Below are 27232 nucleotides of genomic sequence, written 5' to 3'. Positions count from 1 at the left end.
GTACTTATTGTCTGTGTGAAATTACATATTTATATTCCTTTGTGTTCACTGTAAAGTTATGAAATGAAAAACAGTGTGGTAAATTCTTTGTATCTCATGGTTATTTTTCTGTAAATTAGTAGCTCAGAGCAGTAAACACAACATTTTCTTTCATAAAATAAACCAGTTTTAAAAGATCTATAATAATGTTGTAAAAATTCATGATATATGTGATCATCCATTTTATTTTTGGAGAAATAAAGTGAATCAGCACAAATCCTCCAAATTTACTACATTGTCTTATATTCATTCAATTTAAATGCTTGTGGTTTTGTTTTTAATTTTAGCATTATCTTACAGATTGAATATGTTATAATTTTGTTCCCACTTGCTGGAATAACAGTAAAATTTTAATATCAATTTGCTCATTCCTTTTTTTAGGTCTCATCCAGCCATTTAGAGAGCTACTAAAATTTCTGTATATTTTACTGATAGCTTTCCTCTAGGTTTCTTCCATCCATCTACTAAAATGTTCATTGCATGTGTCATCCTTGTATTTTCCCAGGTTTCACTTATCCATTCATCTCCCTACTAAAACCTCCCCCCTGTGGGTATGTGCTTCATTTACCATCTCCAAAGTGCCAAGTCCCCTTGATGGCACTGCTGGATTCCCTTTGAAAATCAGATTGGTAATTCAAGTCAACTAAATATGAAACTCTCAGTCTTGCTGTGCTCTGTGATTTCAGCATGAACAGTAAAATAAAAAAATAAAATAATATACAATTTATAGTTTTTTGACACTCCTTCACAATGTTGAGTTTGCCAGCAATGTGGCTGATGGCAGAATAGCAGCTTCCATTTTGTGTGGGATGTTTCAAACCAGGGGAAAGTAAGTCTAAAATTCTTGATACCAGCAGCTCATATATAAATCAGTAATTTCTTTATTTCGGACATGTATTTCTACATTTGCTGTGCCAGCAGATGGAAATTTTAATGTTTAGGTTACACTAAGTGTGTTTAGATTAACTTCTTTGGAGATATGGAAAGTGCCTTCATCCTGAAGAATCTATTCCTGATCCAGCTCAGTCTGCTCCACAGTTAATGCCATCCTTTAGAAACAAGAAAAATAAACACTATTACCCTATATGTTAATGAAAGTGTGCCACAGACAAAGAATAAAGTTTTCTATAGAGTAATTAATCTTATCAGCCTGCTGTCAAATGAATCAATTGATTTCCCCATAACAAACTCTTATCATGCAAGAGATTGATAAATATACCCCATTAAAAGTTTACTTGCAGAAGATAAGGGTAGTGAACTAATGATCATTGTTCTACTGACAGATCTGGTATTTTTGCTGGTTTTCTAATCTTCAAATAGACTTTATTTTAGCATAAACAATCATTCATCACAGAAACTGAATTGGCTGTAGCTGCTGAACCAAACTCAGTCCATTTAGTCCTAGAAGCCTGAGATGGAAGGAGTGATGGATTGATAATTACCCATTTATCAAAACAATCCCTCCAGCATGTAGTGTTCTCATACTCTTTACATTTCTAAAACATTCAATTGGGCTTTCATCCTTATTCTTCTGACATGTTTGTTTGTTTGTTTCCTTTGTTTGTCTTTGATGTTAACATTTTGTTTGAAAAATGAGAGATTACCCTGGAGAAACCCAACCAATCCCCCTGCAAAACTAATAACTTCTTTTTGGGTTTTTTACTTTTTCAAATGATCAAATGAAAGAGAAAACTGAGTGGTCCTTTAATAACTTGATTACCATACATCATCATGTAGGATGCATCACATCAAATGTTTTATGCTGGTCTTAATTACTTTTTTTACAGTCAAATGGCTCTTGGAGCCATCATCAATCACAATGGTGACATCATTGACCAAAAGAGCTGAAAGTACAATTAATGCTTTCATGAAATATGCAGAAATATTTGCAGTGGAAGCACATAGCCTTGCATCCATTTAGCTGCTAATGTAGTATGTTAAAACATCTGACATGACTTAATCATTACTGTGCTTTTACTGAAAATCAACATTTTCAACATCTGCTTATGGCATTGGATGATGCAGCTCATGAGAACTCTTCCATTATTCTTGGTTTTTTCCTGTGAATAAGAAAAGATATTTGCAAGATAACACATTAATCCTTCATGTGTAGGCAAACTTTTTACAACTTTCATCCTCCTCCCAAGGGATCTTTAAAATGAAGTTTGACGAATCATTAAAAAGGAATGAGTAAAATGTTATGGTTGAAGTAAACAAATTCTATTAACAGACTTCTAATTAGCCTTCAATGGTTAAACAAATCCAAAAATTCAATATTGACAGTGTTAATGAAAATGCAACTATATTTCATATGTGTTTTTGTCATAGTTACGAGATTTTTCCTTGAAAAAATATAGATAAATTACAACTTTAAGGTCAAAATCAAAGGATAACTTCAGATTTAAAATTTCATTATGGAAACACAAATACGAGATATAAAAAAATCCAACCTCCAAAAAGACTATCTTTAAAGAACTGTGTTCATATTTTTCCAAAGTTGTTCTTGTTTAACTGTATTCTCCATTTTGAAGTGTTCTACAGATTATTCTCTCATCCTGTATAAAAACATGTTATCTTCATATAATTATATATTAAATCCTAAATATATCTAGTTTATTTTTATCTTTCAAAGGATACTTTGGTTATTTCCTTACATTTTTACCATTAGGATTTTAAGACACTAAGAACTTTTTGCTTATTGTTATCAAAGCTGATCTCTGAGGTTTCTAGTCAACATTTAAAATTCAAAGAGTCTCTTGTAAAGATGGTCTTTACCTTATTCCGGTTTTCTAATAATCATGATTACATTATTTCCATTTAATGTCCATTTCAGGTTTTTCTCAGGCTTTTGATTTTTATAAATATAAGCCTCAACATATTCTGTATGACTAAAAATTTTCTATTTTATAAATAGATTATATATTTTATAAATATATCATTATAGAATGTATATTTTATAAAATATATAAAATATATATATAACATTATATATATTTTCTAAATATAAGCCTCAACATATTCTATATGACTAAACATTTTAAAATATCTCAGTAACAACTGCTTGTAGCAATTTAATACCTCATGACAGTCAACTTTTAGTGTGATCAAAAGGAAAATCCAGCATGGTGATAATAGTTCTTTCCTTATTTAAAATTATTCTCCTGTTTATATGAGGAAAAAATGAGTTGTGTATTCCTTGCACTTTAAATTAATATTACAGTATAGAAATTACAAAGTATAAATAGAGGGGACTAGTTTTAACTTTTCATATCTTGATTTAATAATGCTGAATGCATATGTGGTGCACATTTTAATTGCAGACGTGGTCATCAGAGAAATGACATCTTCCTCAGGTTAGATATGTGATTCTCCTTCATTTCATTGTGGCTTTCTTATTGTAATTACTGTGGATTACATCTCTAACAAACAGAATCACTCCGCAGCTCTCATATAAACTCATGATTTAATCATAGATCACAGCCCACATCTCATCTTGTTTTTTACTTGCTTGAAACATCAAGGTTTACCATTTCAGCTACTGAATTATGCAAAGCTTCTCTCATCAGTTTGAATCTTCCATTGTGAATGCTCCTGAATATTGCAATTTATTTTCCTTTCTTTTGCAGGTTTTACATTTTCATATAGTTGTTTTAAAGCAGATGATCGCCTGTGCTTTCAGTTTCTTCATGTGCTTTTTCATTTGTATTTCTTTTCACAGATGAAGATGACACCTCAGTTAGTACTCCACCAGCAGGTTAGGACTGTAATAATGCTTTGTGTGTGTATGTATGTATGTATTTTTCTCTTGAATATTAATGAAGAAAGAGTCCAAACAGGCAGACTGAACTCAAAAGATACAACTTAGAAATTTTTTTAAAGTGCCCTATATTTTATTAATCTCTGTTCAGAAGTACAAGACCCTTCTATCAGTTAAGACCCTTTCCAGTCCTGTCTTGAGGTCTTCAGTAAATCTTCCAGTAGAAGGTAAAATATTGGTTAGTAGATCCAAAAACAATTCCAGATAAATAAGTATACTGTTTAAATAATCAAAATACTGTCCCTCAGACAAATATTGAGGAATGAAAATTCCTCTGTTACCTGGCACTACACAAATTATAGAAAAAACATCAGCCTCATGTAACCTTTCTGAAGAAACTCTTCAATGGAATTAAACTAATTTAGATTTTTCTAGAGAAAAGTGGGGAAGATTTCTGGGGGTTTTTCTTAGCTGTTCACATTTTTTTGGTATTCAAGTAGTTCCTCATGGATACGGTCCCAAATATTTAGTCTAATCTTCTTGTATGAAGAACCAATGTTCTTAAAATCCCAGTGATCTGAGGCCAGTAAAGCCGTGATCTCTGAGCTGGTGTCATCTAAGTTGCTCTTCCCTTTCAGATGGGATGTCTAAGCCAGCGGAAAGAAAGGATTCAGGTGAGACCTCCTGAGAAACACTCCCAAAATTACATAATAAAAATACTTTCTAGACTTTATTTTTAAAAGATAATACTTTATTTTTGTTGTTTAGACAGCAGCAAACTTTAGTTGTTGAAATGCTTCAAAGTACCAGGGCAAATAAGGTTCTAGCAGCTGAACCAGGAGCGAGAAGGCTGTGCTGCACAGAACAGGACATGTATTTGGCACATACATACATACCTATCTATCTATATCTGTGTCTGTATAGATAGATACATAGCTGTTCCATTCCTCCTCAGCCTACAGGAATTCCATTCCTACATCCAGCCTCACACAGGTCCCAGAAGACTGGGAATCCCACACACAGCTCCCAGAAGACTGTAGGAGAATGGCTTCCTCTCACACCTCGGAGGACGGTGGGGAAAACTTAGCAAAAAATCATCATAACCTCTTTCTTCCTACCCTGGCAGGTAACCCACACTGCACCCACTCTGGTGGTTTCAGGATTTGCAGCCTCTGGATCAAAATGAGCAGCTGGTACTTCAACCATGGTTATGGACCTGGCATAGCCGCCTATGCCAGCCTGCGTCAAACCCACCCCTCCTTCTCTTTGTTTAATTAATATCTAGAGGTGATGTTAATATTTACGTGTTCCTTTATGTGGTACCAAATTAATGACTCTCTGTAAGCTTTTTTCCATTTATTAATACCATTTTTCATTTATTAATATCCTTTTTCCATTTCACCCTGTGCCGTGTTAGGTTTGTTGCTGCACGTGACCAGATCCTGTGCTGTCATCACTTCATCCTCTTACTACCAGTAACCTTCAGTTGTTCTCATGTTGTTTCCATATATTGCCATCTCTGAGTGGTATAATCTAAAAATTTAGATTATAGAGAGTATATATAGATATGTATCTATATATATTTGTGTTCAGGTATGTCTGTGTAAATCATTCCATGTATGTGTGTATATATGTGTACATACATGTGTGTATATACATGAATGTCTTCACCTGTGAGAAATATTGTACAAGCAGGCATATACAGAGGTGCTAGGCACACCACCCACAATTGACTGAAACACTAACACTTTATAGTAAAGCTATCTGGCATTTTGATACCGTTTTAAAATTCATAATAGGATTTAGGATAACAAAACCAATTTGTTTGCATTTTCCCATGGCTGCCATGAGCTCCGTCGCGTTTCTGGGTGGTAAAAATTTTCATGAGTTGAAAAGGTTCCCACAGCAGTAATCACTACATATCAGAAAGACTATTCTGATCTCTAACTTGAATTAGTTTCCTCTCTGTGCTGGCAATAACTCCTCAAAAAACAGAGATGTGACATTTGGACTTCAGATTGGAATATGAGACATGAGCTTTGCCTCTCTGCAGAAAGTGAGCAGAAAAGAGACAGGCATTCACCGCCTTTCTCTCCTTGTACTTTCTGCTAGGAATCAGTTTTGACCATGGTTTTACACAAGATGTAATGGCATAACACAAAGCCAGGGCTGTTCAGATAGACAGAGAGACTAGAGACACACAGCCCTCCTGGTACAGTGCTCTGCCCTGGGGAAAGCACACTTTTGCTGCTTCTCTCAGTACTGTTGTTCCTTTTCGGTTCCAAAGTCCCATTTTCCAGAAGGGAAGGTGCTGTGTCTGAACATATTTCACAATCATTTCCATCTGACAAACTACTTTTTCCATAAAATATCACATAAAATTCACATGGCAGGATATGCTATTGACAGATCCCCAAATTCTCTGCTTCTGTCATGGCAGAAAAGAATAAAGTTCAGAAGTGAGCTTCATTCCTGCCCTACTTTGCAGACATAGAGGAAGAACCAGCTTGTACAATGGACTTATTTTGGGTTGGGAGAGATCCACTGAAACTGTGCATCAGATGTAGGGATTGTTGTGCTTCTAGCTGTTTGTGTTTTCAGAACCTCCATCTCTTCTGAAAAACAAAGAGCTGGTTTTGTGCATCACCTCTGTAAAGCACTCATGGTTGAATGCTGGTGCCCTTCAAGTTGCTCAGTGCCCGTCCTGGCTGATCAGGTTCCCCTTTCTTCCTCCCTGAGTTTCATTTTCCATCACCACAGAGGTAGTGCTCTTGCAGGAACTGTACACAATGTGACAGCCAAGCAATGGATGTCAGTGTGAACAAAAACTCACAAGTCTTTCAGGACATCAGAAGAGAAAGGTGCTAGGGCTAGAGAGTTTAGGAAGTTCAGGTAAGTGTACTTTGGAGGGAGTGAAACACCCTCAGATCACTGATTTTTCCCCTTCTGTCTGCATCTCAGTATGGTCTCTTGGAGAAGGAGCTCCAGAGGAGTCAGAGAAGCGTGATGATGATGCCCAAAGATCCACTCTATTCGTCGAGAAACCTCAGAGTGGAACAGTGAGTGTTGGTAAGTGCCTGGGAACAAAACCAAAAGCCACTCCCAGAGACAGAGGCTGAGCTGGGAATGGTGTGGGCAGATTCTCTGGCACTCAGCTTCTGCCCTCAGCTGCAAGTACAGCCTCTGGTTTTAGCTGGATGGGAACTCCACTCTTTGAAGGCAAAAAGGACTGTATTCAGAGAAATAAAACCCCAATTGTTTAATTCAAAACAAGCTGAAAATCTAATAATTTACTGAGTATATTAGTAAGAGGTACAGTTTCTGGGGAAGAAAGCCGGTTTTTTTGATACTGTTGGCTGCACTGTTATTGATATATCAAGAAGATCTTATGCAGAGTATCGCCGGCCAGGGTCTGTGTACAAATCACAAATGGGATGGGACTGCTGGGAACGTGCCTTGAGCTGTTTTATTTTCCAGCATCACTCTCATTACATGGCTATACAATGGGAAGATGCTATCAGCTCACATCTCAGGCAGCAGACTAAGAACTTAATTTTACAACTTACTTTATAAGTTTTTTGACCAATCACACAAAGCAAAAGCACATTGACAGTAGTTCTATCCAACCATTATAAGCACAGGTACCTTTGGTTAAAACAATGCTTGTTTATTTCAAATACAATACCTGCTTGTAAGCCTTAAAACACAATGTACAGAGCTCCATTATTCAGCTTCAAACTTCCTAATATCTTGCTAGATAAACTTTTCTGTAGCTTAGGGAGTTATTCTAGACAAGCGTTAATACACAGACCATTGTTCTATTTGTCCTTGTTTTTCTACTTTTTAAATAATTTTTCTGCTGACCTATCTCATGGCTGCTATATAGCTCTAATCACAGTTCTACTGCCTCTGAGGCCTGCCTTTTGCAGCTTTCCCAAAACCCTCTGATTTTGTAGATTCCCACGGCAGAGTAGCAGCAGAAAGCTTCCAGACCCAAAATCATTAACCTCTGTTCTACTGCAGTACTTTCATAGTCTGTGAGACTCCCTCTGACTCTTAATTTTGTGGTAGAACACATGGTGGCTGAATGGAACAAAAGTGAAAGGAACTTGTAGAGACGCAACTGACCAACCACGTGTTCCTCAACAGCAGCATTATTCTTTTCTCTTTCTGAAAGGTGGGAATATTACATTTATAGCCAAAGTAGAAGCCAAAGATCTTCTCCGAAAGCCAAATGTTAAGTGGTTTAAAGGAAAATGGATGGATCTGGCCAGCAAAGCAGGGAAGCACCTGCAGCTGAAGGAGTCCTTCGAGCGTCACACCAAGGTGTGTCTTCACTTTTGCTTCTTATGGGGGCAAAGCTCCAAAGAGAGCTTAAAGATCAGTTTAAGGCAACAGGGAGAAGTTAAAGAGCAGTGGAGTGTAACCCTGGCTTCAGTGGTGATCTCTGACCCTCTGCAGAAGCAGATTTTCTGCTCTCCCAACTCAGGACAAGTAATGGTGGGGAAATCAAAGTTTTCTGATGCCATTTCTGGGTTCCAGTTTCTTTTCAGAGCCCATTATTTGAGTTCCATGTTTATGGTGCATGTCTGAAAGACTCATGTTTAAACCTCTTCTTTGTGCAAATGCATTCCCCACATTAATGAATGACTGTGCTTGAATTTTAGATTCATACATTTGAGATGCAGATCATCAAAGCTAAGGAAAACTATGCAGGGAACTATCGTTGTGAAGTGTCTTACAAGGACAAATTTGATAGCTGCTCTTTTGACCTTGAAGTCACTGGTAAGGTTCCATTTGTATCTGTAAAGCTTTATAAGGATTTCTTTCTTTCTTTCTTTCTTTCTTTCTCTCTCTTTCTTTCTTTCTTTCTTTCTTTCTTTCTTTCTTTCTTTCTTTCTTTCTTTCTTTCTTTCTTTCTTTCTTTCTTTCTTTCTTTCTTTCTTTCTTTCTTTCTTTCTTTCTTTCTTTCTTTCTTTCTTTCTTTCTTTCTTTCTTTCTTTCTTTCTTTCTTTCTTTCTTTCTTTCTTTCTTTCTTTCTTTCTTTCTTTCTCTTTCTTTCTTTCTTTCTTTTCTTTTTTTTTTAATTGGAAATGACACTTCATTTTGTTCAGACCCTTTAAATGAAATAATACTTAAAATGAACGTTTTTAGCATAGAGCTCAGAAAATTTTCTTCTATCTGTAATTTATTGCCTAAATGAACACTGGAATAGATACCATGTGAGACATTTATCCAAAAATTAGAAAAGCTGGTGGGTAAAACCAGTATTGAACTCAAATCAGGCTCTGGCGCACAAAATTCAGGGCTTTGTGAATGTGCTCAGAGGTCAGCAAGGCAGGGGGCCAGCCCGGCTCCATCCATTCACTGTCTGTGGATCAGAACCATTTAATCTGATCCAGGCTGTCCCAAAGGGGTAATTCCCACATGGGGAATTAATTCCTCCTTGCCCTGACAATAGATGTGTGTCTGTAGCTGCAGAGGAGACTGACTCTGTCTCCTTCCTCTGATGCTGAGCATACCGAGAGAGAACAAGATGCCAGCAGGGGAGAAAGCAAAGGAAATGAGGAGACAAAAAGGCCAGAGCCTGTGAATAAGGCAGGCAGGGGAAGGGAGAGAAACACCAGATAAACGAATCTATGCAGAACTGCAGAAAGTACTTCAGAGAAATTATACACTTAACAATGAGCATCTTTGCAGATACCAGAACCTAATGCCAAAGGGGAAGCACAAATGCTGGTCATGCAGCAGGAAACTGAACAAATTCCATACTCCAAATGACACTGATTACATAAATGATTAAAATTGTGTTTTTAATTCCTTTGTTACTGTTATTTCATAGAATCTTCCCAAGCTGCTCCATCCATTGACATCAGATCTGCTTTCAAAAGAAGGTAACTTCAGTGATCCTATCCAGCTCCTCAGTAATGGACATTGATAGCATGCACAGAACTTGTGTCAGACAATTGTACCTGATATAAATTATAAAACTGTATTTGTAAGTATAGATTAAAGAAGTGGGATTTTGAGTAATTGGTGGTGGTTAGCATGAAATAGTTACAACACATAGATAGCACACATGATATTAAGTACCCCTACTGTGAAATTACAAGTGTCATTAATTTAAAGGGAAATTGAACATTTAAGTCAATTAAATATGTTTCTTTGGAGGTTTTTAAAAATGTATTTTAATTTTTAAAATGTATTTTCATTCACTAAAATATTCTACTGCATGATTCCTGAAAGCTGTCAGCCACAATATGAAAGTTCTTGGTCCCAGTCCTGCACTGATTAAAAGCAGAGAGAAAATTCACACTGATTTCAAGAAGACAGGATCTGGCTTTGTTACGTAACAGTAAATACCATCAATAAGGAAAACCAGCAAATAGGACAGCACAGAGAATCTAAGATAAAGCATTGTGTCTTAAAGTTTGTTATCTTTCTGATAAAGTAGCAACTCTAACCAGTATAAATGTCATCTCTTTATGGTGAAATATATAAAGAATATTGAGAATGAAAATACTTTACAAACAGATAATGAATGCAGTTTGTTAATTTACAAGTAAAGCTGTAATTCAGAGATAACTGCTTTTATTTAGGGGGCTTTAATTTAAAGATAAATACAAAAGATATTACATTCAAGGCGCATTTCCTTCTTTAGCACATTTTTAAAAAAGCAGTAACTACTCTCCCCAAGCAGATGAAGATATCTCAGTGTTTTCTGATTTTTTAAGTAATATCTTGCATGTAAAATCTTGATTAAACATTGGCTTCATTTCAGTTAAGATTTGCGCTATTTTTCCCTTTTTACAAATATTTAGGACATTTCTTTTGTCTGTATGTGCTCTATGATAAGGTAATTCTGCTAAAGATCATATCATAGAAAGAAATGCACCTTGATAGGACTGTGATTCTATCTGTAAAAATGGACAATATGCTCTTTTATTCTTTTTTATAACTGTTTTCTCCCTTCATTTAGGGAAAGGTAAAATCTTTAAGGTTAAGTATTTTCAATCAGTATTTGACAGAGCTATGCATTGTTAAAAGCATCACCCAGCAATGCTAATCTTTGTTTTGTTTTCACAGCAAGAGATCAGCACAAGCCCTTTGTTTTGTCCACTACAGAAATGAAAAACAAAGCTGGTTGTGTTGACTAGCTGCCATTTGTTTGTGTTACTGAAATCTAACACAAACCTTGGCAAATTTATGTACTCAGTTACAAAAATTTGCCATCAAAGTATAAGAAGAAGCAATGCAAACCTTTGTGTTATTTTTCACAAATGCCTACAGAAACATAATCCGTGTGAAAAAGCATACAAGTTTGTGTTGGTTTTATACAATTATTTGTGTTTCTGGACAGTGTTGAGTGTATGAGAAGCGTAGAGCAATGAGTGTTGTCTAAGTCTTCCTGTATTAAACAAAGATTTGATCTTTTTCTGTTGATAACAGTGGTGAAGGACAAGAGGATGCAGGAGAACTTGACTTTAGTGGTCTCCTGAAACGTAGGTGAGAACCAAGTGGTGCAGTGAGCAGGTGTGGATTGCAAACCATTAGGTTCACCCACAGAAACAGTCAGGTGTAGCATTAATAACTCCTCAAGGATTTTGTGACCTTTCAGCTTTTTAATGTTTCTAACTGGTTTTTATTCTCATAGTATAATATGCAAATGTTCTATTATTTCTACCTCTAAGTGTGCAGAAAAGAAACCTCAGATTTGAGTGCGCTGGGAAAACAAGTGAGCCTCAGCCTAAAGAGCCCAATAACATTTAGTTCACTTGCTATTTCTTTTGTGTTTGCATGGAAAGCACAGGGGGGAAATTTCCTACACAGGGATGAGCAGTACAGAAAATTGAGTCTGGTGCAACAGTAAAAAAACCTGCAAGGGTTAAATTTATCTCTGTGGGTACATCCTCAGTTGATTTTATAAGCATCCTGATATGAAAAAAACATATATCATGCTTTCAAGTCACAGATATTGGTATAATTCTTTGTAGCTTTTTTTAAATATGTACAAATATTTTTTTAATATGCACAATACACAAATGCTCAGTCATGTTTTATTTAACTCAAATGTTTTGATGAAAAAAAACTGGGGTACATTTTTCTCTGATTTGCCTTGAAAATCTGGTGTTATGATAGTTATGTCTCTAGTTATCTCAGATCTTAAACCCAGTTTAGTCTTTCACCTGGTTAAGACAAGATAGCTAATTCATCGCCTTTTAAAATCCAGCAGAGAAATTCTATATGCCATGGAAATCAATGACAGCTAATCACAGAGAACTGGAAAAAGGAATCACATCCTTTTTCTCATCTACCACTTACTCTAAAGGAGGAATATCTGTAGCATTAATTACATTAAAAGGTCACAAAGGGCTCATTGGCTATGAGGGCGAGAATAGCATTTAAGCAACTAAAGCACACAGGAGAAGCTGAAGCTGAAAGTAGACAAAGAATTACCTGGACCAATTCTAATCCACCAGTTCTGTGTTTTTTCAATCTTCTCATCCCTAATTAGGACCTTCAGTTTGTCTTTTCATCCTACTAATCAAGCCATGCCAGTTCTCATGACTGCCTGTGTGGTGTTTCCACAGTAACATGAGAGATGCATGTGAGAGTTCTTGGTGTTTTTGTGGAAAAATAAATGTGATTTAAGACACATGATATCACTTTACTAACAATTAACTCTTAAGATTTGTAAGACAAATACTGTCCAGCCTTATAAACATGGAATATCTATTGTGTGTTTAATGGATAAAGCAAATATTTGGTTTTTAGACACCATTATTTGACTTTGGTCAAATTGGTTCACCTTGCTTCAGGCCCTGAAATGCAACCTCATATTTCTGAGCTTAATTGAATAAAATTGTTAATTAAGCCACAGTGTGGATATTAATATCCATGTGTCTGGATATTAACATCCATTATTATGAAGACAAATCCATGGTTTTATTTCAATTTTTACAACAGGCAATGTTGGAGGTGCATTCTTTCTCTTTTTTTTTATGGGTGTATGACCAAGGAAAAACCTAGAACTTTTCCCTTTTGGTTCATACTATTTGAAAGATGTTTTTTTTAGAAAAAAAAAAAACAAACCTAAATGCATACAATCAATATACTGTCTATTTTCTAATTTTCTGCTGGTTGGCAGGCAGGCGTATCAAGTCTTATCTCAGTAAGCCACACTATGACTGGATATTCTTTGTCAATGCAGTGGATCTGTAGCACCATGACATTCCAAGAGGCACAAGATCTAAAAACCACTCAAATATTTAGGTCCTTGTTTTGTTGGATTTTGGTTTTAGTTTTTTTTTTGGCTTTTTGTTTTGTTGTTGGGGTTTTTTTGGGGTTCTTTGGGGTTTTTTCCCAAGTACATCTTGCAACAAAATGCACATATTTAGGAAAGAGATCTGAAAGTGATTTCATGGCAAGGTCAGCAGTCAGTCTGCTCAGGAAATACCTTGCTCTGTTTGGCCTCAGCTCAAACTACTGAGGTCTCAGAACAAAATTGGCTTGCTCTAAGCATCAAAATTCGTTTTCCAGTTATGCAAGAGGAAAACAAGCCAGAAATTGAGTCTTCCAGTCTGGTTGAAAATCAGGATCCTCATTCTCAACCACTGCCTGATTTAAAGGGGAGCTTTATTTGGATTCCCCCATAGTGGATGGAAAGGATCAAAGGAACAAATTATAAAATTACATACCTGAGATTCTCTAACTTACATTGCTGTCTCAGATTTATTCTATTTGAAAGACTGCCCAGGGAGAACCTCTCTTCTTTTTTTAAAATTACAGAGATATTATGAAAATGAATAAACTTCATGGACTAAACAGCAAAGTGGATTCCATGGTTCTTCATCCAACCATGCAGAGATTCTTAGGGGTCTTTAGTGCTATTTCTGTATATGTCAAAGAAAATCCTCTCTTTGACTCCACAAAGTTCAGGTCTAACAGTGCCTCACTTCAAAACTTGTTATTTTTTTATTTCTCAGACATTTATTTTCTTCCTCTGCTCTCAAAAGTACTGATTTTCTTAGACAAGCTAAGTCAAATTGGAATGATCTTGGTCTGATCATAATGATATTACAGGAGGAAAAATCTAGATTTCTTCCTCAATTCCAGTATTGTTCTAGCAGTTCACTTTTTTTGAGCTAAATTTTCAATCTGAAAAAATATAATTTTGTTTAGGATGCTTTCATTGTTCTATCATTTAATGGCTGCCATTGAAAAAATAATTATACTTCTCTTTATTGGTTGTCTTAGCCTGGAGTTGCAGACAGTAAATACAGCACTAAAATTTCTGTGTAAAGGTGATTCCTCACACAGGCCTCTGAACACATTTCCTGCTCTTAAGACCGATATACACAGGGAAGTGAACAGATCCATCATTCAAGTCCAAGTTGGTGTGGAAATCTCCAGTTCCTATTCATTTGACAACTTTAAGTAATGCTGAGAAGCATTGGTGTAACTATAAACAGACACAGATTCCCCTGCATTTCAATGTCATGTCACCAGTCACCCACAGCAGTAATTACAGGGATTCAGGGTTTGAAAATATTTTTATGTAATTTTGAAATGTACAGATTAGACTTTGTGGTGCCATCATAAATTGTGATTGATTCTGCTCAAGTTACAGCAGATAAAACTGATTTAAGTGGAATTAACCTGTATGCTATTACATTTTCAAAATGTATTTTTTTGGGAAGCAATATAAAAATTATCATAAGTGATTGTATCAGAAAAGGACAAATTAAAACTTGCATTCCAATTCTGCCTTGAAGGAAAGGAAGGAGTGAATGCCATTCTGAGCTACTACAATCATATGGAAGGAAATAAAAAAGATACGATGGCAGCCTTCAAATTTTGGCCAAGACGTTTGTAGCCTCACCATACGTTCAGCTTCACCTGTTTTTTATGGTCTGATTAAGCCTCGCTGACTCTTCCCCCATAATCTTATTTTGCTAACACCAGGGAGGTCAAGCAGCAAGAGGAGGAGCCCGAGGTGGACGTGTGGGATCTGCTGAAGAACGCGAACCCCAGCGAGTACGAGAAGATCGCGTTCCAGTACGGCATCACCGACCTGCGGGGCATGCTGAAGCGGCTGAAGCGCATGCGCAGGGAGGTGAAGAAGAGTGCAGGTACAGATGGGGCAGAGCATCCCTGGGCTCTGAGGTCACACACAGCCATTCCTGGGGTCTGTGGTCACAGAAAATTGTTCCTGTGCTCACTGCTCACACACAGCCATCCCTGTGCTCACTGCTCACACACAGCCATCCCTGTGCTCATTGCTCACACACATTCCTGTGATCACTGCTCACACACAGCCATACCTGTGCTCTGCTCACACACAGCCATACCTGTGCTCATTCTCACACACAGCCATCCCTGTGCTCTGCTCACACACAGCCATTCCTGTGCTCATTCTCACACACAGCCATTCCTGTGCTCACTGCTCACACACAGCCATTCCTGTGCTCACTGCTCACACACATTCCTGTGCTCATTGCTCACACACATTCCTGTGCTCACTGCTCACACACAGCCATTCCTGTGCTCACTGCTCACACACATTCCTGTGCTCACTGCTCACACACAGCCATCCCGGTGCTCATTGCTCACACACATTCCTGTGCTCACTGTTCACACACAGCCATTCCTGTGCTCACTGCTCACACACAGCCATTCCTGTGCTCACTGCTCACACCACAGCCATCCCTGTGCTCAGTGCTCACACACATTCCTGTGCTCACTGCTCACACACATTCCTGTGCTCACTGCTCACACACAGCCATTCCTGTGCTCACTGCTCACACACAGCCATTCCTGTGCTCAGTGCTCACACACAGCCATCCCTGTGCTCATTGCTCACACACATTCCTGTGCTCACTGCTCACACACATTCCTGTGCTCACTGCTCACACACAGCCATCCCTGTGCTCACTGCTCACACACATTCCTGTGCTCACTGCTCACACACAGCCATTCCTGTGCTCACTGCTCACACACATTCCTGTGCTCATTGCTCACACACATTCCTGTGCTCGTTGCTCACACACAGCCATCCCTGTGCTCACTGCTCACACACAGCCATTCCTGTGCTTATTGCTCACACACATTCCTGTGCTCGTTGCTCACACACAGCCATCCCTGTGCTCATTCTCACACACAGCCATTCCTGTGCTCACTGCTCACACACAGCCATTCCTGTGCTCATTGCTCACACACATTCCTCTGCTCATTGCTCACACACAACCCTTCACCTTAAAAACCCAAATATACCTCACTTCCACACAAGGGAGCTTTCACACTACAACTCCTTCCTGCAAGGAGTTAATCAGAAGGAAGCTCTAATCCATGGTAGAAGCATAAACACCTTATCAGTGCTTACCTAAAGCATCCCTCCCTCTCAGACAAACACTGGTTCCCCCTGGAATAATGTGCCCCAGGTGTGTGGAAAGGTGTTACCTGATCAGGCAATACAGAAATTAAACCTTGTGTTACCATCAATATCTTCTGCTCTAAACAGAGGTCACTCCAAACACAGGCGGTGTCTGCTCTTCATAATCTCATTTTGCACTTAATCTCCATTGCTCAGAAATCCCAGCTGTACCATAGACCCTTCTCCCTGCACTGGGTGAGGACATTCAGGCATGTCTTTCCCTATCAACCCTACTGAATAGCATATAATTACATAGAGAAATATATATACATGTGTCCCCTGACGATATACATCGAGCCAGAAATGACACAAATTCACTCAAAGGCTGGTTTGCAGGAGAAGTGTGTTTAATACAAAAAATCCTCTCTTTTATAGACAGATTTGGCACATTCTACTTGATTGGCTAGCTAACAAAAACATCTTTCTCACAGTCCTTGAGAGGAACATAAAAACAGAGTAGAAAAACACCACCTGCAGGTGGTTGTTAACAAATTAGCATCATTTCTACGATTCCCTAAAAAGTCTCACAAGTCCACTGTGAGAAAATGAAACGCATTTTCTCCTCTCTGATCAGGCTGCTGCATCCACATACATGTGTATATAAAATACATGTTATGCCACAGAACATGTTTGCATGCATGCATAAATACACTTACACTATTGTGGCATCTGCTTGTTCCTGGGCAGCATTTCAGAACTGAATGCAGTATATACATTTCCTGTGTCACTCGTTTCCTGGAGGTGTCCTTTTTATATGGGTGAAGTCCTCCACAAATCCAGCTGTAATCCTGATACACCCTCTCTCTTCACACCATAACATATGTTATGGTACTACACATTCATTTTTATTTATGTATTTCATTTGATGCATCTAGCTGTTCCTATTTTGAATACAATCACACTGCAAAGTCTTGAAGAAATGCCATCTTGATGTTGGTCAGGATAACTAGATGTGCACAGCTTTGTGCTTATTCTAGTGTTTCTAGATGATTCCATGCAGACCAGTGTGAGAATATCTCGTGATGTATAACATTGTGTGCATGTATTCTGACAGCTTTGTTGAGATTTATGCAATGTCATTTCAGCATCCATGTTCTTGTTTTCTGATCTCATGTTAAAATAACTCTTGACTTCCACAACAGCTTTTGCCAAAGGCCTCGATCCTGCATACCAGGTGGACAAAGGAGGTAAAGTCAGATTCATGGTGGAGCTAGCAGATCCAACAGTGGAGCTCAAGTGGTATAAAAATGGCCAAGAGATACGACCAAGTGCAAAGTAAGTGATTTTAGCATATGTGAGCAACAAAAAGGACACACATCTCCTCCCTTGACAAGTTTGTTGCCCAGTTCTATCTCTTTGTTCAGGCTGTACCAATTTTACTGCTGAATTTCATGAGATGTGAAGAGTATGCAAATGATGCTGTGTTGCTCAGGACCCAAAAAAGTACACTGTAGGCTAAATGTAATATAGATTTTCTCCTTTATCTCAAGACAAAAGTCTTATAGATCCTCAAAATATGTGGTGCTGTTTCCTACTCAGTAGTTTTCAAAAATGAGGAAGCGCTGCCAATAAATAAATCACTTGTCCTTGGTCACAATCTCTCTACAGTAATTTTTTGCTAAGAGCAGAGATTTTACATCACACACTTACCCATAAACCCCAGGAAAAGGGGTGTGAGCTTTGTTTCATCTTCCACTACTCTGTTAACACCCTGAAGTCACAGCCTGCACCATCAGTCATGAGCAACAGGTCTAGTGTACACAAGTTCTTCAGCTAAAAATTGGTTTATTCTCTAGCTTTTCCTAGAAGTGCAGGTGCAGATATTTGAGTACATGCAGAGCAGTGCCTGGAAGCTGAGCCCAGTCCTTTTTGTGGGCACAACCAGCTCTCACAACTCAGTGCAGAAAATCCCATTCCACAGGCAGACACACCTGGGGAAGATGTGCATAACAGTATAATGTTTATTCAATGTTTCTCAGCAGCACAAAGTCCTTGACAATTTTTCCTCTGTCCAGTAAAAAAAATATAGTAATTAACAAAAGACCTTTTTACAGAAATGAGGCAGATTTCCTTCATTCTGTTGAAATCAAGAAAGGATTTTGGTTAAAATTCATACTTGACAAAAAAATGGATAATGGAGTACCTTTTCTTTAGCCCCTGTATCTGGCATGAGCAGTTCAGAGGGGTTCTGCAGGCAGCTCTATGGATTCCTCCCCAGCAGGAGGGGCTGGGTTGGGGGCTCCAGTGCATTTCTACCAGAAGCAGCTGTCAGATGCTAACGAGCTCTGGTCATTACAAACCTGGAGCAGATCTAAACTGGTGACATAAAGGTGAAAGGCTCCCTATCCCATTACCAAAACCCCATATCCCATTACTGATATCTTGTGCCATCTGGCCTACCAATAATATTAACCTCTTAACTTTGGCTATTATTACACTTCACAAAAATGTTGGAATGAGTGATGGTGTCCTCTTACTGGTTATTTTCAGCTTTACTCATCTAGAGTTTCAGACTCCATTTTATTTGCCATCATTTGACTCCAGCTTCTTTTTCTTTTTTAATTTCTTCTTTTCATATCACCCAGGCCTGGGATCTTGAAACAGGCCAAAAGCAGTTCCTTGTCACTCTACACCACAGCTCTTTTTTTTTGATAGAAGTCTATGACAGCTCTGTTGAAACTTGGAAATTGCTTCCAAGGACAATTTTCCCAGTACTGTGTAAACCCCTGTATTTTTGCCTCTAAAAATCCCTACAGCACTTTCTACACAAAACAGAATGTGTCCAGAAGTTTTGCTAACATGTCTTTGCTGCATTCCTGTCCAAACAGATACATTTTTGAGCACAAAGGAAACCAGAGAATTTTATTCATCAATAACTGCACGATGACAGACGATGCTCGCTATTACGTAACAGCTGGTGATGAGAAATGTTCCACAGAACTGTTTGTGAGAGGTAACTCTGTCACCTTGGTGCTGTTTCACCTGCCCTAAATTTATGTGGCTTCTTTGGCTGCAACAGAAATTATCAGGGAGGATCTGGTTAGGTATATTTTTGAATTTGCATTAGCAGCTGTTAGGATCACTTGGTATTTCTGTGATCCCTGGCCATTTATTTTTTCTCATTCTGTAGTTAGCAGCTTACTGAAAACCCTGAAATGGGGATACACTCAACTTGGTACTGTGCACTGGACTCTGATATTGTCCAAGTGCCCTCAGGTGAGGCTTTCTAGAAGCCAGTTTTCATTCCATTTGCACTGATTTGAGAAAATACTCTATCAGCATTTACGAATGGGAGGCTGTATCTTCAGTCTCTTTGCTCCTAAGGTGTTGATTATCAAAGCAAAACAGGTATTAATAGGAAGAAATTTATACTTTTGTTTATGAGTTATTATTTGCTCAATTAAGTATATTTATACTTTTATTGAGCAAAGTTCCTACTAGCATTCTAAAGAGCAATTTTCTGATTTAAGGCAGAAAAGGCTGTACTGATACTCATACTAGAACTTGAAAATAATACTTCTATAGCGAGATTTAGAAAATCTCTTTCACTTGGTTTTCCCTCTCAGATAGTAAATCTGAAATTTCTTCTTTCCAAAGATCCTCCAATTTTGGTGACCAAAGGCCTGGAGGACACCAGCACCTATGTGGGTGAACGAGTAGAGCTGAGCTGTGAAGTGTCTGAGGATGATGCAAACGTGAAATGGTGAGACATGCTTTGAACAGCTTCCATGAAAATAAAACCCAGAAGCCTTTAATCGTGGGCAAAAATGAGGGCAGCTTTTTCCTAAAATAGTAAACTCAAAAATTGTTAAGAAAATCTCAATAAAACCTTATTAAAAATGTAGGAACACCAAAAATACCCTTATACATTCATGGGTGAGTTTGTTTAACCTTCTCTAGTGCCTTACAGTCTTGTAAAGTCTCCTCTGGGAGTTTCAATCTGTGGAAGCCTTACTTGCACAGGACTTCCTTTGGAAAAATAAAAATTCTTTCCTTTCCATTAGGTTTAGAAACGGCGTAGAACTTTCCAACGATCCCAAATCTCGGTATCGGATTAAGGTTGAGGGTAAAAAACACACTTTGGTCATAGAGGAAGCTGCCAAAAATGACACTGCAACCTACTCAGTAATGACAACTGGAGGGCAATCAGAAGCCAAGCTTTCAGTTGACTGTGAGTATCATCCACCTTGCTCTTCATGTGCCACAGAAATTAACAATTTTCTTGCCTTTCCCTGGGAGTTAAAAAAGGAGACTTAACTTCCACAGCAATTTTTTTTTTTCTGTGAATCTCCAGAATAATGAAGAAAACTTCCCTTTAGAAACTATTTCCAGCAGCAGGCCATGAACTAGTTCTGCTTGTTAACTTCCTGTCACACCATTAATATGGAAAACAAAGCAATCCATCCAAAGGTACAATAGGTCAACAAAGTGAATTTTCAAGGGAAGTATCTGCTTTTTCTTCAGTCCTCTCAGGTTTTTATAGGAAAGCCAAACCTAGGCACAAGCACAGGACTGTGTAATCCTCTCAGCTTTGTTTGTGCAGTACCTCTTTGAAGTTCTTTTGTCTTTAAACAAAATTTATCTCGTCCATGCTCTGAAGTTATCTTGCATTGCGCATAAATGTACATTTTTACTTGTAATACTCATGCTGCTCTTGACTCTTTTGTACAAATTGGCACCCTGACCAATTCATGGTTTCATTATTAAACTGGAAATGACCCCCCCCATGGTTACTGAGCTCCATCACCTTTCTTTAATGCATCTGCTTCTGTGCTCCTAAGTGAGACCTCTGAAGATATCACTTGCACTAGAAGACCAGACTGTGAGGCTGGGACAGGAAATCCACTTGAAGTGTGAGATATCCGAGAATGTGGAAGGGAAATGGTACAAAAATGGGCAGCTGATTGAAGCCAGTGACCGTGTAAAGCTTTATCACAAAGGAAGGTAAGCCTGTTGTGTATTGACATGGCTTTTGGTGGAATGACACTGTGGAGTTGTGCCAATATGTGGTTACCTCGCTAAAAATTATCTGCTTATCAAGCCTAACCTCTGCCCCTCAAGACTTATTTATTTCTGTCATTTTAAAAGCCATGTCTCCTTGCTTCCTTTAATCTTATTTTGTAATCTTCTTTTGTTTATTTTGGCTGTGGAGGACAATAATCAAATCATGGATCCACCTAAGTTCCAGCTGTTTTCTTACCATTACTGTTGCTGTTGGTATGGGATATTAAGCAGAAAAATAAAATTATTGTTAGACATTATTAAAATATACAATTCCTTTTCTCTTTCCTTTCTCTGCCTCTTTTTCTCATAGCTCCTGTTTGTATCAACTCACAAAGATGGTCCAACAAAAGTCAGAATATTCCCCCAATGGGATCACCTGCGGATTTTTTCTTAAACAAGCAAATTGCAATTGAATGGCAGCAGCATAGAATCCCTGTGTAGAAGAGATTACACTCCTGTATTTTCCTTGTTCTATGTTCAAACAAACCATATTAGAATTGGTTACTTTATTTGGTGATTGTCTCAGTAATATTTTATACAAAGCACGCAGTGTTTAATCACCTAAACCACCACTAAGCAACAAGCAAAGGATTTTTAGTCAGTAATTTTACTTACTTTCATAGATCTCCTAAAATTTTCACAGGCTTTTTCTTATAGCCTCAAGCAGTCTTCAACCATAATTTACTTCTTTCTCAATTCTTTTACAGGATCCACAGATTTGTTATACCAGTTTCTGCTGTCGATGATGAGGGTGAATACATGTTTGTGCCAGATGCCTACAACATTAATATTCCATGCAAAGTACATATTGTGGGTAAGTACACTGCACAGGGATCTGTATAGAACATCTGTATAGAACATCTTCCTGGGACATTTGGAAACTAAAAGCAGGAGGCTTTCAGAAAAGCAGGAGGCTTGTAAGTGATCCCAGCCCTTCAAACAAAAATAAAACAGGGCATTGACTGTTCCCACAGCAATGCCTCACCTGCTTCTAGCTGCAACCAGCAACTTGGAAGTTGAAAGGAGAGCAATATAAATGACCAAAATTTTAGAAAACATGTTTTTTAATTGAACCTGAGACATGTAGGTTATCTGTATTACAAAAGGTATTGGTGGGATTTAGGGAGAGTGAAAAGGGAAGAGTTGTACTAGAGGAGAATGACCATTTCTATATTTCTAATATGTTAAAAAATGTTGCAAGAGGATATTAATCAGTTGTTCTCCATACACACAGTGTATAACAAAAGTGATAATTTTGTTTTCAGAAAAGGATTGGGGTTTATAAATTTTTAAACTGTAAGGACAGTGAAGGTTGAAGCATGGTCAAATGTGCCATAAAAAAAAGCCCACAGTTGAAATTCTCAAGAGCCACTTAGGGGAAACCACTCTCAGAAGTTGCCTGAATATACATAATTCTGCCTCAAGGAAACAGTTGTGTGGTTTTTCATATGGTCTTTTTATTCCAAACTGTCTATGGTGCCATGATTTCTTTTTCATCAGGCAACTATTTCCTTGAATAGATTTTTCTTCACAATTTTTTCATTAAAACAAAACTCATTTGCTTAAAAATACCAAGAAAATAAAACACAGAGCGTGTTTCTGTGTGTTGTAGACCTGTCTCAGGTCACTGAGCTCTCAGAGCAGCAGCTGCATGTCTAACTTGGACAATCTCTCCTTTTTCAGATCCTCCTAAACTTCACCTGGATGGTCTTGGGGAAAATAACACTGTGACAGTTGTGGCAGGAAACAAACTACGACTCGAGATCCCCATCACTGGTGAACCACCTCCAAAAGTCTTTTGGAGTAGAGGGGACAAGGTACATTGTCACAGTAGATGTTTCTTTAGCTTAACCAGGTTTAAAAAAATCTTCATAATAATCTTTAGCCTTTTGAAGAAATTTATTTTAATGGTAGAAAATAAGGGGGAGATGCCCCGCTCAAAAAAGAAGGGTAAAACAGATAAATATTATTTTGTATTTTTTGAGTCTTTTTATAAAAAATAGTAGAGGAGAAGGATATATTGGATGCAGAAGAAAAGTTGTGAAAATTTACCAAATGGCTACTTCTTCTATACATTTAATGCCCAGAATGGCTGACAGGTTTTGGCAGGAAGCCATGATATGGTCTGGTTTTGGAAAATGAATGATAAATTCTAATGGAGTTCAAGTCTCAAATGAAACAATAGACTGAGAAATTGGAGCCTTGCATCTGGTGTCTTAAAGCAAAACTTTTGCTTAGATCAGTCTCTGGCTGTGTAAATACCAAAATAATTGTTTTTCACATTTAAATATTCATTGTGCAATGTAGAAGCTGGAACATTTTACCACTAGTGCATTCATCAAACCTATCTGGTCCAATTTGTGACCACTATTTTTCAAATATTAATTGTAGTGTCACCACTGTGGTCCTGTCCAAACAGGGAATTACTCTAGGAGAGCTCCTCCTCCAAAATATGAGACAGCATTTGAAATCTGTGAGGAGAAACTACTGACCATTACAATCACTCTCACCTTTAAAGTGAATTACTTCCTTTTGATCTGACTTTTGGAAGAATCAGCTATTCTTTTTCCATCAAATTGATGATAATGTGGTGTTGGCAAAAGTGTGCTCTACCTAGAAGAGAAGCCTAGTGCCTCATCCTTTGTGTTGCAATGAGTAGTAAACAGTTATCATGTCTTACTTATTTTAGTTATTTTTTCATTTTTTTCATCATTAGGTGACTAAAATGCTGAGGTTTGGTGTGGTTTTTCTTACAGTTGCTTTAATATTTTTGTTGAAGTGACCTGTGCTACTTTTAAATTTTGATTTTTGAGTATTTTGACTCTCAAATCCAGACAATATGACTTTTCCCTCTGCTCTCTGTGGTTCCTAGATGGTCACAGACAGTGGAAGAATCCGGGCAGAATCCTACCCAGACAGCAGCTGCCTGGTCATTGATGCAGCCGAGAGGGAGGATTCAGGTCCTTTCAGAATCACCTTAAAGAATGAGGCTGGAGAGGACACAGCTCTGATCAACATCAAAGTGGTTGGTAAGTCCTGTGAAACAGAGCCCATGAGCCATGCCACTGGGGTAGAGTGTCACAGACATCTTTTATGAAAAATCCTTTCCTCAGGATTTTTCCTCTTGAGAAGCTGGGAAGCCTCAGGAACAAAATGTAAACATTGGTTATCTGCTGCTGTGGAATGCAACAGGTGGATCTGTGATTGGCCCATGTTGGTTGTTTCTAATTAATGGCCAATCACAGTCAGACAGAGAGCTGAGCCACAAACCTTTGTTATCATTCTTTGCTGTTGTATTCTTAGCTACCCTTCTGATGAAATCCTTTCTTCTATTCTTTTAGGATAGTTTTAATGTAACATATATCATAAAATAATAAATCAAGCCCTCTGAAACATGGAGTCAGATCCTTGTCTCTTCCCTCATCCTAAGAGCCCTGTGAACACGGTCACAGCAGAGTCTCAGGAAACTTCCATTTTCCTATTTTTCCCCATTTTCTGGTGTGGAATTGGGTGTTACTGAAGGGAGCAGGAGCTTGGAAGGGTTTAAGTAGGGGTTTATTGCTGCTTTGATAGGGGCCAGACTCCTCTGATTGCCTCAGGCTGTCCCGATCACTCCTGGCTCTCCCCTCTCCCTGGGCTGTGGGCTCTGTCTTGGCACAGGCCCTCCAGAGCCTCTCAAGTGTCTGACCTTGGCAGAAGACCTTGGCATCCATCCATTCCTAACCACCAGCCAGGATCCACTAAATTTCTTTTTCCTTGCCCTCTCTCGTCATTAGTAATTCCTTTTGCACCTCAAAAACAATTTAGATTTGTTTCTTATTTGACATTTTTAATTTCATCCTATGCAAAAAGATGAAAGATTTTTTTTAAATAATATTTACTTTGTTTTCAACAGATGTTCCTGATCCTCCTCAGGCACCAAATGTGACTGAGGTGGGTGAAGACTGGTGTATTATGACCTGGGAACCTCCAGCAAATGATGGTGGATCACCCATTTTAGGTACTCACTTTTTTTTTTGTGGTGACTCTCTAATACAGACAAAAAGAAGCAAACACCAAACAGTGGATGCAGCAGGATCAGAGTTTAGCTCAGGCCCCGGAAAGTAGCGCTGGGAATATCCAGTAGGTAGAATGTTCTACCTATTCTGACTTTATCAAATTCCTGTTTTTCTAATGCTTTGAGATTTGTCATTTTCTATCTTGTTACATTATTACGTCTCCCACTTGAAAGACAACCTCTTATAAAACCAAACTAGGCATTGCTATTAGCCTGTTTGTGTTAGAAGGAAATTTCAGAATTTACTGAGTAAAATGGAATATCTTTTAATAAATACACCAAACCAAGAAGAAAGCCAGAGGGGCCCAGAGGTCAGTAGGACCAGGCCCTTTTCACTCTGAACTAAACACAAGCAGCCTTCTAAGTCCAAAAAAAGCTCATATATGGCTCTGAAAGCAAATAGGTGACTCTCAGATAGCTTGCAATGAGGAAAATTATCACTCTGAAGCTAGAAGGGAATATTGAGGTGTATCCAGGTAAAAAATTGTCCCTGGGCAGTCAAAAAATAGACCTTTTATTACTGACCTTTGTGCCAATTCACTTATTATGACAAAATCTTTTCTGGTCAAAAGGATATTTCATTGAGAGGAAAAAGAAACAAAGCTCCAGGTGGATGAGGCTGAATTTTGAACTGTGCAAGGAAACAACTTTTGAGCCAAAGAAAATGATTGAAGGTGTTGCTTACGAGGTCCGTGTGTTTGCTGTCAATGCCATTGGCATGTCCAAGCCAAGCATGCCCTCCAAGTCCTTTGTTCCTTTAGGTAAGTAAACAAATGCAGAGATAGGTATACATTTAGAAAATAACTATTCATTTGTTATTAAAATCACCTAATTATATAGTTTTTATTAGTGTGACAGCTAGAAGGCTTTGTCATTCCCACAGTGACAGGCTAACTCAGTGGCCTTTTCATGTAAAGAAACAGATTTTCAAACTATGGTGACAACCACAAGTGTCATGGACATATTTTATGAAAAATCCTTTGGCTAGGATGCTTTTCTCCTGAGAAGCTGAGAGGCCTCAGAAATAAAATGTAAACAATAATTATTTGCTGCTGTGGAATGCAACAGGTGGATCTGTGATTGGTCTCATGTGATTGTTTTTAATTAATGGCCAATCACAGTCCAGCTGTCTCAAACTCTTGTCAGCCACAAGATTTTATTTTCATCCTGTTCTTTTCTATTCCTTGCTAGCCTTCTGATTAAATCCTTTCTTCTATTATTTTAGTATAGTTTTTATATAATATATATAATATAATAATAAATCAGCCTTCTGAAACATGGAGTCAAGATTCTCATCTCTTCCCTCGTCCTGGGACCCCTGCAAACACCATCACACCACAAGTCCCTGTAAAAGAAAGGTGTTCTGTTCTGTAGATCAGCAAAGGTTCCCCCCTTGCTCAGCAGCACCCCCAGAATGCAGAGGAGGAGGAAGGAGGGGGCTCTTACAGCTCCAGCATTCTCCCCTCTTGCCAGAATGCAGCTGCTGAGGTGGAATACACTGCTCCCAGCTTGAATACACTACTCCCAACTTCTCTGCTCTACCAGCCACAGCTGCTTGTCCTTCTCTCTCCCCAGCAGGAGGAATTTATCTCTGGGTCAGGCTATGAGCACATTAGGGATGTGAGCATATATGGGATCATCCCTGGCATGTGTTCCCAATTAGGACCACAGTAGGAGTGTGGTCCTAATTGGAGAACACATGCCAGGGATGATGGATGTCGCCCTGATTTTTTAGGATTTTCTAAGCCTTCTGATGTTTACATTCTTGTAGCAAACTTTTTCACACACTTTCTGAAAATAACTCATTGTTTTGCATTCTTTTATGGAGGAGGAGAAAGTTGATGGACTGTTTGTTTGACCAGTGTCACTGGAGAGGTGGCACTTTCACCCTCCAATCCACTGTCACTTTTGGAAAACTATAAATGTTGGAGTCAGAAAGTAA

The 27232-nt window shown here is 38.2% G+C and overlaps 1 protein-coding gene across 4 annotated transcripts in view; it reads left to right on the top strand.

Moving 5' to 3' along the window:
• MYBPC1 (myosin binding protein C1) overlaps positions 1–27232 on the top strand; it is a 73027-nt gene that overhangs the window by 25947 nt on the left and 19848 nt on the right. For 2 of the 4 annotated variants that reach the window (XM_063154013.1, XM_063154011.1), the window contains exons 4-22: positions 3360–3392; positions 3758–3793; positions 4435–4470; positions 6758–6865; positions 7974–8122; positions 8464–8581; positions 9639–9690; positions 11246–11302; positions 14762–14928; positions 17372–17504; positions 19058–19182; positions 19827–19932; positions 20234–20400; positions 21011–21173; positions 21941–22047; positions 22917–23050; positions 24106–24262; positions 25129–25233; positions 25863–26051. In XM_063154013.1, the coding sequence (XP_063010083.1) occupies positions 3360–3392; positions 3758–3793; positions 4435–4470; positions 6758–6865; positions 7974–8122; positions 8464–8581; positions 9639–9690; positions 11246–11302; positions 14762–14928; positions 17372–17504; positions 19058–19182; positions 19827–19932; positions 20234–20400; positions 21011–21173; positions 21941–22047; positions 22917–23050; positions 24106–24262; positions 25129–25233; positions 25863–26051 (2142 nt within the window). The remainder of the gene's footprint in view (positions 1–3359; positions 3393–3757; positions 3794–4434; positions 4471–6757; positions 6866–7973; positions 8123–8463; positions 8582–9638; positions 9691–11245; positions 11303–14761; positions 14929–17371; positions 17505–19057; positions 19183–19826; positions 19933–20233; positions 20401–21010; positions 21174–21940; positions 22048–22916; positions 23051–24105; positions 24263–25128; positions 25234–25862; positions 26052–27232) is intronic. The other 2 variants (XM_063154012.1, XM_063154014.1) reach the window with 2 other exon arrangements.

This window comes from Melospiza melodia, chromosome 4, assembly GCF_035770615.1.
Source record: "Melospiza melodia melodia isolate bMelMel2 chromosome 4, bMelMel2.pri, whole genome shotgun sequence".
Lineage (NCBI taxonomy): Eukaryota > Metazoa > Chordata > Aves > Passeriformes > Passerellidae > Melospiza > Melospiza melodia.
This window is presented reverse-complemented; position numbering and strand designations above follow the sequence as displayed.